General features: G+C 37.2%; 2 protein-coding genes across 4 annotated transcripts; both read right to left on the reverse strand.

Annotated features, from left to right (window-relative positions):
• Positions 1 to 9: 9 nt before the first annotated feature.
• mus81 (MUS81 structure-specific endonuclease subunit) lies at positions 10 to 6,814 on the reverse strand. Of its 3 annotated transcripts, none has more exons than XM_016543138.1 (17): positions 6,713 to 6,814; positions 6,275 to 6,439; positions 6,008 to 6,164; positions 5,791 to 5,903; positions 5,598 to 5,714; positions 5,380 to 5,460; positions 5,192 to 5,280; positions 4,924 to 5,103; positions 4,612 to 4,797; positions 4,368 to 4,495; positions 3,239 to 3,351; positions 2,462 to 2,581; positions 2,283 to 2,378; positions 2,046 to 2,174; positions 1,396 to 1,499; positions 980 to 1,063; positions 10 to 300 (listed from the first exon to the last, which is right to left on the reverse strand). In XM_016543138.1, exons 2-17 carry the CDS (start codon positions 6,425 to 6,427, stop codon positions 234 to 236), a joined length of 1,917 nt encoding a protein of 638 aa, XP_016398624.1. In that variant the 5' UTR covers positions 6,428 to 6,439; positions 6,713 to 6,814; the 3' UTR covers positions 10 to 233. The 3 variants fall into 3 exon arrangements, with proteins under 3 accessions (XP_016398624.1, XP_016398626.1, XP_016398623.1); XM_016543140.1 differs by having other exon boundaries at positions 90 to 300; positions 4,612 to 4,800; positions 6,035 to 6,164; positions 6,713 to 6,813; XM_016543137.1 differs by having other exon boundaries at positions 90 to 300; positions 4,612 to 4,800; positions 6,713 to 6,813.
• A 722-nt stretch (positions 6,815 to 7,536) lies between these two features.
• On the reverse strand, positions 7,537 to 13,693 carry ovol1a (ovo-like zinc finger 1a). Its single transcript, XM_016543076.1, has 4 exons — positions 13,158 to 13,693; positions 9,972 to 10,210; positions 9,453 to 9,744; positions 7,537 to 8,566 (listed from the first exon to the last, which is right to left on the reverse strand). The coding sequence occupies exons 1-4, from the start codon at positions 13,255 to 13,257 to the stop codon at positions 8,229 to 8,231; spliced, it is 969 nt and encodes a 322-aa protein (XP_016398562.1). The 5' UTR covers positions 13,258 to 13,693; the 3' UTR covers positions 7,537 to 8,228.
• Positions 13,694 to 15,974: the final 2,281 nt, after the last annotated feature.

Raw genomic sequence — 15,974 nt, forward strand, 5'->3', positions numbered from 1 at the left:
GTGCTTAACGCTTAGGCACAGCAAGTTAGCAGTTTTTGTTTTGAAGCATAGAATTGAACTGCAATACTCCAGAGGGGTGAGAAACATACAGACAGCAAATTAGAAAAACTGTCATTTATATCTTTATTACTTTGGACATTATTTGAGAGTCAACAAATGTACAGAATGAAAATGAAAATACAATGATTAAACTGAAGTGTCGCACACATTTGTATTTGTAATAAGTTGAAAGCCTATGACAGAGGTCCACGTGTACAGTAAAGCTGATATATAGTGCGGCTCAAGGCTGGTCCAAGATTCCTGCAATAAAAAAAATAAAAAAAAACATTTGCATCATAATATAGCAACTTAAAAAAAATTAATATTTAAGTCTCTTAGGCTCAACGAAGAATGCATTTAATCAAAAATACAGTAAAAACAGTAATATTGTGAAATATTATTGCCATTTAAAATGTCTGTTTTTTTATTTTACTACATTTTAAAATGTAATTTATTCCTGTGATGGCAAAGCTGAATTTTCAGCATCATTACTCCAGTCTTCAGTGTCACATGATCCTTCAATATGCTGATTTGGAGCTCAACATTTAGTTTTGTTATCAATGTTGAATACAGTTGTGCTGCTTAATATTTTGGTGGAAACCACAACACATTCTTTTCAAGATTCATTGATGAATAGAAAGTTCAAAGAAACAGCATTTATTTGAAATAAAATGTAGGTCTTTACAGTCACTTCTGATTAATTTATTGCATCCTTGCTGAATAAAAATATAAATTTCTTTAAATGACTTATCCTAATAAATACTTTAAAAATAATTTTCTTTCGAAATATCTTATTGACTCCAAAACATTGAACAGAAGTGTATATATATAGCTATTCTTAGCAGATAAGCAAGCAAAGCCATTACATTGATTAATTTTAAACAAACACACACACACACATTCATAGATAGATAGCACAAACAAATCAAAGAACAAAAACCTTTTGAGTTTTCCATATTTGATAGATGAAAGCAGCTTCTCTTTTTCTGATTCACTGGAGCACTGATCATATGCTTGCAATAAACTACAGAAAGAATGAATGATTAAAAAAAATAAATCAAGCAAAGCCAATAGGCTTTTCCAGATGATTAAGCAAACCAATGGGTATTATGACATGACCTTGACATGATGTCATCTGTATGCGTTACCAATCAGTTGTTATAGAATACAGTAATTTTCATTTCATACAGTGAGTAAATGTCTGGTATAGTAGAATATAAATGAGTGATTTAATGAGTGTGTGTCTGTGATAGCAGGACAGTAGACAATAATTTAATGAGTGAGTGTCTGTGATAGTGGAATGTAAATTAGTTTTAATGAGTGAGTGTTTCTGCAAAAGTGGAGAGTGAGTCACACCTGCTGACTGTGCTGTAGTGTTCAAGAACAGCGGCTGCTTTATCACCAGAGACTCCACTGATCTGCATAAGCTGTCGTGCAAATACTTCCCGCACTGTCTGGCACTGTGTTTGCATGAGACAGAGATCTTGATTAGAAATAATAGTAGGATTTATGATGAAAAAAACACTGAAAAAACATTTTCTCAAAGAAATTCATGTGATATCAGGACAAAAGTCACCAGCTAATATATATATTACATTAGCTGTATATATGTATGTATATATATATTTATTTAATTTATCAGTATTGGTTGATACTGGATATTTAATTGCAGGCCCTTTAAGTTAGTACTTGATGATAGTAATCTAAAAAAAAAAATAATAATTTAATTCTTTAAATGTTCTATTTCAACAAAGCCTGTTTTCAGGACTTTCTCATTTCAAAATGAATATTTAACCATACTTTATTATGCATAATATAATATTATGCGTCACAATACCAATTTAAATTTTTTGTGTTATTTTTTTATTTTAGTACAGATTTTTAAATATTGTCATTCATCAAACCAGCAATAATTATTTTCATGTTATCAGGAAATCATATCGGGCATAATTTTAATATCAGTGCAACCCTACTTTCTCAAATGTCAACTGATTTGTTGACATTACCTTGTTCTTAATAGCCCCATAGTTAAATTCTGTGAAGGCCATGAGAGAACAAGAGAGGTTTGCCGTTTGCTCACTCTCATCTCCTCCATCGCCCTCCAGTTCTCTGGAGCGACAGAATAACGTGCAATTCTGACGATGAAAAAAAGAAAGTCTCAATAACAATAAAGCACAAAAAAATCCTTACACAAATTAAGAAGTGCTTCACACATGCTGCATTGATTTGACTGTAAAACATACATGGTAGAGTTTCTGGAGGTATCTGGTCATGATGGTGAGGTAAGCAGCAGACTCTTTCACATCCTGTACACGCTTCACAAAGAAGCCGTCAACCACCTGCGAATTACACACTTATTTATACAAGCACATCATCATCGTCATCCACTATTTCATGATGGTCTGTATGGCCTGCGGTATACCTGTGTATTGACTATTGCTTGTTGTAATGTACTCTCAGGTAAACTGAGATGAGCCGCCGCTGATCCGCACTCCTCCACTAGATAAATGGGCTTACGCAGACCACACCTCTTCAGTCGAAACTAAGCATGCGAATGCGACAGGAAAAAATAAATAAGAAAATAATAAATCACAAATAAATTCTCAATTCTTTTCATTATATCTAGAGAGCAGATAAATAGAGGTTATCAAGAAAAAATGGGATTCAAGGTTCATTTTTATATATATTTATATACAGGTGCATCTCAATAAATTAGAATGTCGTGGAAAAGTTCATTTATTTCAGTAATTCAACTCAAATTGTGAAACTCGTGTATTAAATAAATTCAGTGCACACAGACTGAAGTAGTTTAAGTCTTTGGTTCTTTTAATTGTGATGATTTTGGCTCACATTTAACAAAAACCCACCAACTCACTATCTCAACAAATTAGAATACTCCATAAGACCAATAAAAAAAAATTTTTTAGTGAATTGTTGGCCTTCTGGAAAGTATGTTCATTTACTGTACATGTACTCAATAAGTGGTAGGGGCTCCTTTTGCTTTAATTACTGCCCCAATTCGGCGTGGCATGGAGGTGATCAGTTTGTGGCACTACTGAGGTGGTTCAGTCTGTGTGCATTGAATTGATTTAATACACGAGTTTCACAATTTGAGTTGAATTACTGAAATAAATGAACTTTTCCACGACATTCTAATTTATTGAGATGCACCTGTATATATATAGGTCATGTTTCAAACCTTTTGCTCTCTGAAGCGTCCATCTATAATGCTTCCACACAGATCATCCATCCTCTTCCTCTCAATTATGTAATCAAGCACCAGCTCTTTCCCCACAGGTGGACGCAGCTGTCCTGAGGGAGGACACCATTTTTTTGGGGGGAATTTTGGAATTTGAACCTTTATAATAATAATAAAAAAAACTTAAAGGAACACTCCACCATTTTTGAAAATAGGCTCATTTTCCAACTCCCCAAGAGTTAAACAGTTGAGTTTTACCGTTTTCGAATCCATTCAGCCGATCTCCGGGTCTGGCGGTAGCACTTTTAGCTGTAGCTTAGCATAGATAATTGAATCTGATTAGACCGTTAGCATCTCGCTCAAAAATGACCAAAGAGTTATTTTTCCTATTCAAAACTTGACTCTTCTGTAGTTACTCAACTGTTTAAATCTAGGGGAGTTGGAAAATGAGCCTATTTTCGAAAATGGTGGAGTGTTCCTTTAATGGATTGAATCTATTAAAACAGTGATTCTCAACTAGGGGGCCTCTGCAATCCTCCAGGGGACCCCAAAAAGTCTTAAAATTATTTAAAGGAATAGTTCAACCACAAATCAAAATTTGCATACAATTTAACCACCCTCAGGCCAACTAAGATGTTAATGAATTTGTTTCTTCAGATTTGGAGAAATTTAGCATTACATCACTTGCTCACCAATGAATCCTCTGCAGTGAATGGGTGCCGTCAGAATGAGAGTCCAAACAGCTGATAAAAACATCACAATAATCCAATTTGTTCCAATGAAGAAACAAACTCATCTATATCTTGGATTAACTGAGGGTGAGTAAATTTTCATTTTTGGGATGAACTATTCCTTTAAATTGTTAAATTGCTATATTGACAATTTAATTAAAAATGTAAATTAAATAAATAAAAATAAAGATGTTCAATATTAAACTTTTTATTACAACAGAAGTACATATCAGCTTAGATAGGAGTCCCAAAGGTTGAGAACAACTTTATATAAATGTCTTCATTTGACCTACTAAACTTTTATTGTGCATTTCTTCTAAGAGCAACAATGCCATCTGCTGGTTATTAACTAGTCCTGAATCTCTGTTAAACAACGGAAAAATTGCTAGTTGACTTACCAGGAACAGGTGTCACTTTCTCACGCGCCACCCAAAGGAAATCGCCCACATTCAGTTTCCTGATGTCAAAGGTCACACAATTCCTTTGCAATTCCTTAACCAATTCTTGTTTGCGACCACTGCTTCCCCTGTCAAGTTCAGAATATCACTGTGATATAATTCTACAAACTATTGTCTGTTTTATAAAAGACAATTCATTAGAGAAACTTGAAATTAAATCTCTTATACTCTCTTTTCCTCTTACCCTGTTGTTTCGATGACGTCGACACACAACACAATGTCATAAGAGCCAGGTGGAAGATGCCAACTCGTTGCTGTTCTCCCCGACTCTAAGGTCTGAGATTTTCCTGTGGCGTCTGATTCAGAGATGTGAGCTCTGGCCTGGTTTACAGATAGAGCTGTTGCAAGCCTTTCTGAAGACTTGCTGGACCTACTGGCAGATGAAAGTTTATACAGTTAATATGCCACTACTGGCACTGCTTCATACCCTCCAAACATGCAAAACATTTTGGACACGTCTTTGCACTTATGCAAAAGCCAACCTGTTTCTACCCACCAACTCTCTTTATCTTCCTGCTCCTCCTCATCCTCCTCCTCTGAAGTCAGGTCTACAACGTCTGGTCCATCCTGAGAGTCCTCCTCTTCACTCATTTGCTCCACATGTTCTTTAGCCATCCCCGACTCTTCTGAATCCAGCTTCTCGGCTAGAGCCAGACCCTGATCGGTCAATGAATACCTGAAATAAAACATGGAAAGCGAGGGATGAGCAACTCAACTCAAGCTAAAGCAGAAATCCAGGGCTGTGATTGCAGTTTACATCTCACCTGGCAGGATTGTGTGTCTTCACCAGAAGGTCTTTCTGAATGAGTGTGCTCACCGAGGACCATGCAGTGTACTTGCTACCAAGATCAGGCTATGAGTAGGGGAAAACAATATACTTAAGGTACAAGCAGTGGTTACAGTGAGGTTACAGTTCGGCAAGTCTTGTGTAGAAGTGAGCTGTTTGCCTTACCACTGTGAAGGACTTCTCACACAAGGGTTGTGCCTCAGTTTGTAGTTCATTCCTAAACATGAAGCCTTTACTGCCAGGCATCTAGAAAACAAGGGACAAACTTATACCTTTACATTTTATAGTGCGTTAGTACCCGCCATTTTTTTTAGCAGCCTTGGTTCTGAAAATGTATGCAAGTATAACATAAAATGAGATGAAAATAAATGTGCTGGTTTTACCTGCGTGTGTCTATACAAAGTGAGCAGTACAGCGTAACCTCCAGACTTCTTCTGCGGCACATACTCTCTCTTTTTCTTAGTTCCCTTCTCCTTTCGTACTTCTTTTTGTGTTTGCTTCTGCAAAACGAGTCATTAGTTTTCTAATATTAACCCGAACAAGTACTTGCAACTCATTTCCTTTTTTTAAACCAACCATATGTTCACTCAAGTTTCCCGAAGGTTCCTTTTGGGGTTCTTCCATCTGTTTGGAGGAGGCCATGTTGCTCCTATGGCAAGAAGTAGCCAAGTGGATTGGAGCATCAGAACCTTTCAGGAATAAAACAAGATTGTAAACATGACACCAACAGATTAAACAACGGTTCAAGATAATGAAAGGTTGTGGATACTCTAAACATTTGAGAGAAAATCACCGTCTGCACTGAACTGAGGTCCCTCACCGTTTTCCCTATAATGCTTCTGCAGTCGCTCGTCCAAAATCTTGCAGATCCCGTCACCGAAATTCTGCAGGATCTTCGCCTCTTTCCCGTTTTTCAGCGGCAGAGGATATTTTTTCAAAGAGTTTATGGCCTGAGAAAAAGCACAGCATTGCAGTCGCTGAGTTTAATCGGTTACTAATGGGTTTATTTACGTGTATTTACGTTCCAACTTTCGAAGCTAAATCCAACAGAACCTCTCACCTTCTGGTACACGTACTGAGTCTTCAGGCCTTTCTCTTTGGCGCTGTCACGCAACTCTGTTAACCACTGTAAGAATAGAGGGTTCGGGCATGAAGGTACCGGGCGCTTCCGACCCAAACACACCTGATCCGTCGGCATATTTGCATCGAACATGCAATTTACATCCTATAAAGTAAAAGACATTCATGTTGCTTAAATATTTGTAATGCAGCTGACGTAATCTCAGTATACAAGAGTGGACACGTAACGTTACTATATAAATGTATGTATGAAACGTTATGTAGGCTACATTAAAAACTAAATGAGTAGCCTATTTGCACGTTTAGTTATTTGCTTGCAACTGATGTGCTAAAATCCTATAGTGATCATCTTTTAAAATGCATGTAAATTATTACTATTATTAGATTATCTGCGGGGTTTTGGGGGTGCTTTATTTACCGTAGTTTAGCTGCCCGCCGCTTCCCCGCCTGTGTTTTCTAAAGTATTGTAGTTACGTCATTTCCGTCCGACGATACACAAGTAGCGCCACTCCAAGGTTTGATGGTGCATTTTAGTAAACCTCAAAACGTAGAAACATGGCATATTGCAAGAGAGTTATTTGGACTAAACATACACAAAATGTTTGGATGATATACAACTATAGTGGTTAATTTGCTCAACTTGGGCTCGATTAATAAGTAAATTTCATCGCACTTCAACTTATGTTTGTTTTAAACGAGAAATCCTTGTACAGTATTATAGTTTGAAAGGGTGGTACTGAATTTGTTGGTGCTGTTAAAAATAACGGTTTTAAGGCACCTTTGAGCCGTTAATGCCTGATGGGACCACAATGAAACAGCCACTGAATTCCACGAACAAGACCAAACAAGGATCTGGAATCCACCAACATCCACCCACTGAATCTTTTTCTCTCCTGCTATCTCTTATCCATTCTCTCTTGCATGCAAATTCTAAAATGCTTTATTGGTCTAATCTCCATCAATAACTGTTTGCATGCATGCAATTATGCATAAAAAGTACTTTAAAACATCAATAATTCAGTTCTAAGTAAGTAGTTGGGTTTCTGATAGTATGTTGCTTATTCCTGAAATAATACAAGAGAATGAAACACACTTCTTTTTAAACCATTAACAAAAGCACATTTATTGTGGAGGTATGTTGTTATAGATTGCCACAGAGCCTACTTAATTTATCTAACAGTGACAAGAAATTAAATGTTATTACGTTTATGATGCTTTTGAATATAAAAAAGTACAAAAAATAATAATGCAACCCAAAAAACACAAGTATTACAAGTATTAAAAGTTGTTACATGTGAAAGTAAACGCATAAAATCTAGCAAAAACATACCCAAGAAAATATAAAAACTACACCAGGATAAATATAAATCTTTTTATGATAAATTTATGCAGGTATATATTACATACAGTAGTACATCAACAACACAAAATTAATTTCCTTTCAAAATCCCTTTTTCAAACATTCAGAGACTGCTGATATGTAACTATCAGTCGTCACAGAGTTCACAACAGTATTATTTTAGTGTTGGAACATTGCTACATAAAATCATTGTCCCACACAGTACAAATGGAACTATTTAATGTCACGTTCATCTGTGTATTTCTCCTGAGTTGTGTTTCATCTCATCTATTTTAATAATAATATTATTATGTAAACTGAAGTAGTGCATACTTATGCTGTAGACGTTATCGTCTGCTTTTGTGTGTTTCACAGGGAAAAGTACAGCCCGATTCTGCAGCAAAAGTGTAAACTGATTCTCAGCGTACTGCCATTAAAACAGCATTTTGCATGACTTTACTTTCCCTTTTTAAATGACCTCTTCCCTTATTGTCTGTATACACAATGAAACATGAAATCATCAGAATGCACATTAATCACATCCCTTTATATATATATATATATAAAAAATATTGTTTAGGAAACATCCCTCTCTCTAGCTCCCTCCTGACCCTACAGTATCATCGCTATTATGAGAGAGAGGGGAACCAGGTTGGGAGGTGTCATCGTTGGTAGCGTTCACCATTGGTGACAGTCTTCGTGCCCCCTTGGCCCGCAGGAGGACACTGTTTGGATGTTCAGTGTGGAGGTGGCGCAGCAATGCATCCTGGGTAGAAGCTGTATGGCCGCACTCTTCACAGACGTACAGCTTGTTGCGGCGCTCCTTGTAAGCATACTGCTGCATGACACCATGAATCTTTTTCATGTGGGACTCCAGAGAGCAGCGCTGAGTGAAGGCCTTCTCGCAGAGATTACACTTGTATGGACGAACACCTACAGGTGCAACATAAGAATATTCTTTTTTTTTTTTTTTCAAAAGTTGAAGATGTTTTGCATGTTGGTATAACAGCACTTTTTTCTTTTAATAATAATAATAATAAAAAAATCAAATTGAGAAGGAAATTACCCTTTTTTTTAAAAATTAATATGATTCCAACATCTTTAGCAATAATACAATTCTTCTTATTATTAATGTTTATTATTAATTGTTAATAATTGTTAATTATTAACAGTTTTCCCACTTAAATTTTTGCAGAAAGTGTGATACACTACCATTCAAAAGTTAGTAAAGTAAAGTGAAGTGAAGTAAAATAAAAATAAAAATAAAATCTTTTATTCAGCAAGGACGCATTAAATTGATCAAAAGTGACAGAAATCTTTTGTAACATTATAAATGTGTTTACTATCCATTAAAGAATCCTAAAAAAATATGTATCATGATTTCCACATAAATGTTAAGCAGCAAAACATTTTCAATAATGATAATAATAAACTATTATTAATAGTTTTTTAATTATAATAGCACCCATTAGAATGATTTCTGAAGGATCATGTGACACTGAAGACTGGAGTAATGATGCTGAAAATTCAGCTTTGCATCATAGGAATAAATTGCATTTTTATATATATTCAAATAGAAAAGTTATTTTAAATTGTAATAATAGTTCACAATATTACTGTTTTTACTGTATTTTGATCAAATAAATGCAGCTTTGGTCTTTTTTTTAAATTTTTTTTAAACCTTTTAAAAATCTTAATTATTCTAAGCATTTTTGACTTTTAGTCTATCTATCTATATATATATAAAATATTTTATTTATTTTTTTGACCAATTATTTGTGGCTACTTTTGCTTCATCGCGAAGAAACGAAGCTCTTACCTGTGTGTGTGCGGACGTGCCTCTTGAGATCGAAGGTGTCGTTAAAGCCCTTTCCGCAAAAGTCGCACAGGTGTCTCTTCTGCTCGCTGTGACATTTCAGGTGTCTGTTTAGCATGCGCTGGAACTGGAAAACTTTTTGACACACCTGGCAAACATAAGTACCACCACTCAACCGCACTGAAGACGACTTAGCGGCAGGAGGGGAGCAAGATGTCACTATAGAAGCAGGTGGACTTGTAGTTACACTAGAAACAATAGGTGGAACCTCTTTGGGAAGCTCACCTGTGGTGACCTGCAGTGAGATAACAAACAAAGAGGGAAATATAAAGAAGAAATTAGTGGTAGTGTAAACACTCGTAAGTAAAGTGATATGAGTATAACCCACACACACAAGCAATTCGCAAATCAATTATGTTCAACAGTGGCACAATGGCTCTGCAGCTGAATATGAGCTTATTGCCGCTGTAACTAGATCTTAGATCAACATAGTAAAAAGTAAACATTTTCCAGAAGCCTCACCTTTATTTTAGTGCGCACATATGTATTGTTGTGTGTGCTTCGGATGTGCTCAGTCTCTGTACTCTGGCCCAGAGCAGTGCATGATGGGAGCTCAGCGGCAGGAACCACTGCACCGGGGTCATTGGTGTACATCTGGTTGTACGTGTACATGCTGTGGTCCTTGCGAGTGGACAGGCACAGCGCCACCTCTGCTGGACTGGCTTCGGTCTCCTCTCGAAGCGCAATGGGCGACATGGAGACTGAAGGAAAAAGAAGACACGTTGGTGTCAAATTTTAGAAGTACAAACTGAGGTAGAGCAGAAAGCATCATTCATTGTGTCACCACAATATTTGCTTTGCTTATTTGGCCCGAGTATTGTTTAAAGACAAATGATGACAGGAGCAAGATGTACAAATCTTTCCAGCATAACATCTTGGCTTTGTGAACAAGTGTGGATTACATCCTACATAGCTGAAGATGAAGGATGTGATTGCTAGACAATCAGAAACTGGGTGTGTATGTGGCTCTCGAGGCTAAGGGGGACAGTTGTGCCTCTGGGCCAGGTGTGTGAGAATGCGAGTGTGAGTGGGTGGGGTTGGCTGGTGCGCATGAGTGTGTGAGTGTATTGTGCCGGGCTGAAGTCAAACCACTCCTGTTACTGCTTTACCAGTCAGACCAGCTGAGCTAGAGGCACAGACTCGAGCTCCCTTTATACAAACCTCCACGCAACACAATACATCAGATGGATAATCTGCAAATGTTTGCCAGTAAACTATCATGTTCTTTCCTAAGAGGTTGTTCGATCATACCCTACACATCTACTGAAGAGATTATTAGGTCACTGGGAGAAAAAAAAAAAACATTGGTTGCATGGAGATAGATTTCAGATGGTCAAAAACACTAATACTAGTAGCCTGAACAATGAATCTGTTGATTCTGGTGTGGCACAATCGACTGGGTTGAAAATTATAATGCAAATATATGATGTGTGCAGTAGCTAATGGTAAAATGCAACAATCTATAGGCTATTTCATAACGACCATATAATAGAGTTACTTGGTTTCCTGTCATAAAGAAATCCAAATGTTTAGTAGTATGTTTAGTAATTAGTAGTTTGATGCTGAAGAGACCTGAATGTCTGTATGATTTATAAATGTGACTGCTATATATATATATATTTATAAATTCTACTCATTATTATTATTTTATTTTTTAACATAATCTACCAGTAAAAACAGTACATAGCAGTGATTGTTTCTTTTTGCCTTTGCCCTGGTGTTTGGCAACCCCTCCCTTCACAGACAGTCACACCACAAATATAACATAACCAAACAGATTTTATCTTAAATATCACAAATAGATTCGACTTTGGAAAATATTTTAGGATTTTTTGATAGGTAAAAAGTCATTTTAATTAAATGCATTAGGCCTAGTCATAACTATTAGGGGGGAGGGGGGGGGGTATCCTCTTAGATATGAAAAGATATGAAAACCAAAAAAATAATCATATTTGACCTTATTACAGACTATAATAAATCCTAAACTGGTTTATCAGTCATTCAAGCAAGTGTAGCCTAGATTTGTCAGATGATTACTATTATTTTAGTTTTTCAAGTTATTACATTTCTTGTTATGTTTCAAAGTCAATTTCACACTTCTCTGACAATTTCTATGCGTCACATGGCAGGCGAAGTAGAATAAAACAATTAAAAAGAAGGAAACTAAAGTTAACGAATGGGTTAAAACAAGAGTCATAAAATGGATAGGCGACGTCGATAAATATGCCTGTGCTCCGGGTTTGTTCAGCAGATATCGAAAAGTGAGGTGAAAGGTGTACTCGCGGTGTGTGTGTGTGTGTGTGTTTGCTAAGGGTGTAGCGGGAAAAGAGAGACAGCGCGGCGAAGCCCGTTATTTCCTTTACCGCTGTAAACATTAACCCAAAACCATATCACGGACGACAAACTAAAGGACCACGATGCGTTAAAACGGATGCTGCACTGATTAGAAAGAAAGAAAGAAAGAAAGAAAGATCAATTAGATTTTTTTCATGTCAGGATTGCTGTAGAGAAAATATCAGAATAAATCCATTAATCACAGATTAGTAGCCTACCGTCTTTTAAGTAGGCTATTTAGCCTATACAAGTCAGTAAACGTTATGGCAACAAACGGAACAGGTACAACAACCTTCTGACATACCTGCATGAATCAATGGTAGGCTATAAATGTCTCTGTTTCAAGTTGGTTCAGTTTATGAATGGTCTGTTATGCAAATGGATTAAACTTTCACAAAAAACCGCAGGCTGACGAACACAAAAAATATCTGAACGCATTCTTTTAAAATGTCAAATTTCTACTAGGCTACACACATTTTAATTGTTTAATTGTTAACCATATATATATATATATAGAGAGAGAGAGAGAGAGAGAGAGAGAGAGAGAGAGAGAGGCTATCTCAGAATATCTCATTACGCCTGTAATATGATGATAAGTGTAGAGATTGAAGAAGGGGCTCATAATGAACGGTTGTGTCTATTCCGTTAGGTGATCCGCAGTAATATGATTAGCCTACCTCCAAAAACTGTTAAAATGAAGCAATTGTCAGTAACTTCCTTGGAATAAGAATAAATAAATATCACCCAATCAAAAAGTTATTATAGTGTTTTGTCTAATCTAGATGCAACTTTCAAGGGAAAATGTTCTCTTAGCCTACTCTCGAGAAAAAAAATCGGCTACACTTCACTGGCTAGTGCTTTAATTTCAGACGACTATATAGGTTTTGTGTATAGGCCACTACATGGCACCGTGTGTTGCAATGAGTTTCACGTTATAAGGAAGACAGTTGGGTCTGAAGGTCAACCAAAAGAGCAATAACGGCCCTCTTACACACAAACTCATTTTATAAGATCATGTTTAGTTAAATCACTCACAAAGAAATGGTCAAATTTAGGTAGGCCTAAGTTTTGTATGTACCTTTTAATTTAGTGTAGCCTATAAAAAAGGCTACGCGAAACACACTCACACACACAAAAGTTATTAAAAATTGTAAAAACAAAATAGCCTACACAAAATAAGCTATTAAATTACGCAGGACTGTTCCTAACCCTGTTCCTGGGAATGAACTCTTGTCTTACTGAATGTGCCATTCGATGCATCCGTACCGTTATCCGGATTGTGAGCTAAAAGTGTTTACTTTTGTATCTGCTCACCTGGAATATAAATGTCACCGCGTTCATGATCCGGTAGATTGCTCCAGTTTCTCTTGCCGAGTGAATTACCCGTTTTCTTCACTAGAAAAGCTCGTGGCATGGTCTATTCCCGATGTCCTTCCCGCTATCTCTCAAAATTAAAACGGCAGGCTTTTTAACACCGACCTACTTTTGGAAAAACTGCTCCACAATACAAATTAAGCGTAAAGTCCTTCTTGGATGGTGTCTTCAATTGCCTTATCCTCAATTTGGAAAAGCAAACCCGAGCTCTCCGCTCTATACGCACACCTCTTCACTCCAAACGTTTTGTACCTGTACAGGTTTCCGTGGAGTTTCCCACTACATTTACCCGCTTCTGCTTACACCTTCCGCCGTCTTCCGCTACACCGAGCTCACGAAGTCTTCCTCGGAAATTCACTCAGTTCTAGCTAGGTGTCTTTGTCAAGGCGGGAGGTGATGTTTGTGTATGTTTGTGGCAGGTAAATAGTCCAAACTGCTAAACCGACGAACTACAAAACGAATTTCAGCGGCTGATTAGAGCGCAGGTACACATTTCATGAGGAAACATGTAACAATGCGCATGCGTCTGAATATAACGGTGACAACAGACCCGACCCAGTCCGGCCTCTGCGTCTTACCTGTCCAACCGGTTTTCTCTTTCTGTCTGCCCCCCCTCCCCTGAACAATTCCGCTTCAAGGTGGCACCGAAGTGAAAATAGAGGTAGTAGTCTACGAGGCAGGATGTGTCCAAAAAACGAACTAAAAAGAAATCTTACACCGATTGTAGGCTATACAGTTAAAGTTGCCTATTACGTCATGTAAAAAAGCTCGAAAGACTGTAGTTTCTTCCTTGGGGTTTTCTCTGACACCTTAAGAGCATTGGGCATTTATATATGGTCGACACAGCTCAGATGACAGAAGGTCATTTATTTGTTGTTTAGTGTTTAGTTTAAACTCATATTGCTTATTGTCCATTAGACATGGGAGCAGCCAGTGGTGTGATAATGATAGGTTTCTTGTAACTGCCAAATGCAACTGCACACTCTTTCTTAGTCCCTGAAAATAAAACTTTAACAACGTTACAATGAAACTTCTGAGACCTAATCCCTCCAGCATTTCACACCTTATTTATGAGGCAACTGATAATGACAGGTGAGCTAACAAAAACACCTCAAGTGTACACAAAACAGCAGTTCTTCATGATGCTAATTGAACAATTAGGAAAATACTCAGTGCTAACAGTTTCGTGTTGGCATGCAAGTTTCTGAAGACCATATCTGCTGTTTTGTAATTTCACTTAAGCCAAAATGTCTGCTAAAGTTGCAGTAAACATATTGTATATTTTCCAAAATGATCATGCTGTTCTTCGGCCTGCAGAGTGCTTCCAAGATATGAAAACCAAATTTTGCATGAATTCCTAACATGCTTATTTTTTCTCAGTCATGTGCGTTAGTGATTAGTGACGTGACATGTGGCCAAGTATGGTGACCCATACTCGGAATTTGTGCTCTGCATTTAACCCATCCGTAAATGACCTAGATAATGGGAGAAGAGAACAATATATAAATGGAAAACAGGTTGAGGTAAAAAGAGCAAACAGGTGGAAAGATGAAGAGATGATAGGACAAATGAGAAAGAGAAAGACTTTGAGGGAAAGAAGGAGTGAGTAGGTGTGCAGAATGACAGGTATGCTGTCTGGGCTGTTGGAGTGGTTACGGCAGAACATTTGGCTTAAGGTTTTTTTTTTTTTTAAATCAGCCTCTCCATCCATCCCTCACTAAAACTTAATCTGAGAAATTATCACAATTTCAAACTTCTAGGGGTCTATAGTTGAAAATACATTCAGCGTTTCCAGTGAACAAGACTCATATCTGCAGGGCTTGCATTCTATAAGCAGTTATAAATCAGTTCAGCCACAAGACGGATGTCCCTTGCATCTTATACTGTAACTTTACTGTTACAAACATTGATCTCAAAGACGGAGACGTTGGCTGCCATGCAAGTAGAGCTGGCAGGAGGGCAAGAGTCAGTACATTCAAGCTCAACCTGATAGACGGCCTACGACCATGTCTCTGACAATCACCCCATCCCTTCCCCCATTTCTCTTCTTCTCACCTTGCTCAGAGCCTGCTTTGCTTCATTCCCTTCTAAGCCATAACAATGACTGGTAGTGACTTTTACTAAAGCTATGTTTTTGTTTTTTTCCACAGCCAGGTGGAGTTGTGACCAGCATGCATTACTGCCACAGTATTTGTGTGACAAGACTTTAGCGTGCGTCACAGCTGTTGACCAGAATCGATTCTGAAAAGATAGTTTGGAAAAACTCTTCTCACAGATCAACATTCTAGAGTGTATTAGTGAGGAATGTTGGTTGGTTACTATTGAAATATGATAATAGTCATCACACACACATGCTCTCTCATTCTGTCTTTTTTATGTCATGTCAGATGTACGTTCCTGCTTGGCTTGTTACACCTGTGATTTCTGCTATGTTGAAACTTAAAGTTCACATGATGCTATTTTTTTAATCCTTACTTGAACTTCCTGGAATGCTTTATTATTCTCATCACTATCTTTTTTCTTTATTATTAAGTGGCAATATTTGCCACGTGGAATTGTTTTGAGGCATTTTTCTTTTACTTTATGAGGGCATCCCCCCCCCCCAACCATTAAACTAAATACAGTGTTCTGTCCATTTATGTCAAATACTTCTATTGAAACAATTGACTGAATTAATTTTCATTATGAGGATCATTATATCAGCAGCTGCTAATGTGCAAAAATATAACAGCACAGTAAGGGCTCTGCTTGAATACA

The sequence above is a fragment of the Sinocyclocheilus rhinocerous genome, unplaced genomic scaffold, assembly GCF_001515625.1.
Source record: "Sinocyclocheilus rhinocerous isolate Xijiao unplaced genomic scaffold, SAMN03320098_v1.1 scaffold1841, whole genome shotgun sequence".
Taxonomy (NCBI): Eukaryota; Metazoa; Chordata; class Actinopteri; order Cypriniformes; family Cyprinidae; genus Sinocyclocheilus; species Sinocyclocheilus rhinocerous.

Bases quoted from the DNA above. Each gene is read 5' to 3' on its own strand.
- mus81 (XM_016543137.1), bottom strand. From the start codon at position 6,427: ATGTTCGATGCAAATATGCCGACGGATCAGGTGTGTTTGGGTCGGAAG. The intron at 5,104-5,191 runs GTGAGATGTAAA...GTTTTATTTCAG, and splicing joins AAGACACACAATCCTGCCAG to GTATTCATTGACCGATCAGG. The intron at 3,352-4,367 runs GTAAGTCAACTA...GTCCTCCCTCAG, and splicing joins GAAAGTGACACCTGTTCCTG to GACAGCTGCGTCCACCTGTG.
- ovol1a (XM_016543076.1), bottom strand. From the start codon at position 13,257: ATGCCACGAGCTTTTCTAGTGAAGAAAACGGGTAATTCACTCGGCAAG. The intron at 10,211-13,157 runs GTGAGCAGATAC...TTTTTCCTTCAG, and splicing joins CGGTGACATTTATATTCCAG to TCTCCATGTCGCCCATTGCG. The intron at 9,745-9,971 runs GTGAGGCTTCTG...ATCTCACTGCAG, and splicing joins ATGTGCGCACTAAAATAAAG to GTCACCACAGGTGAGCTTCC.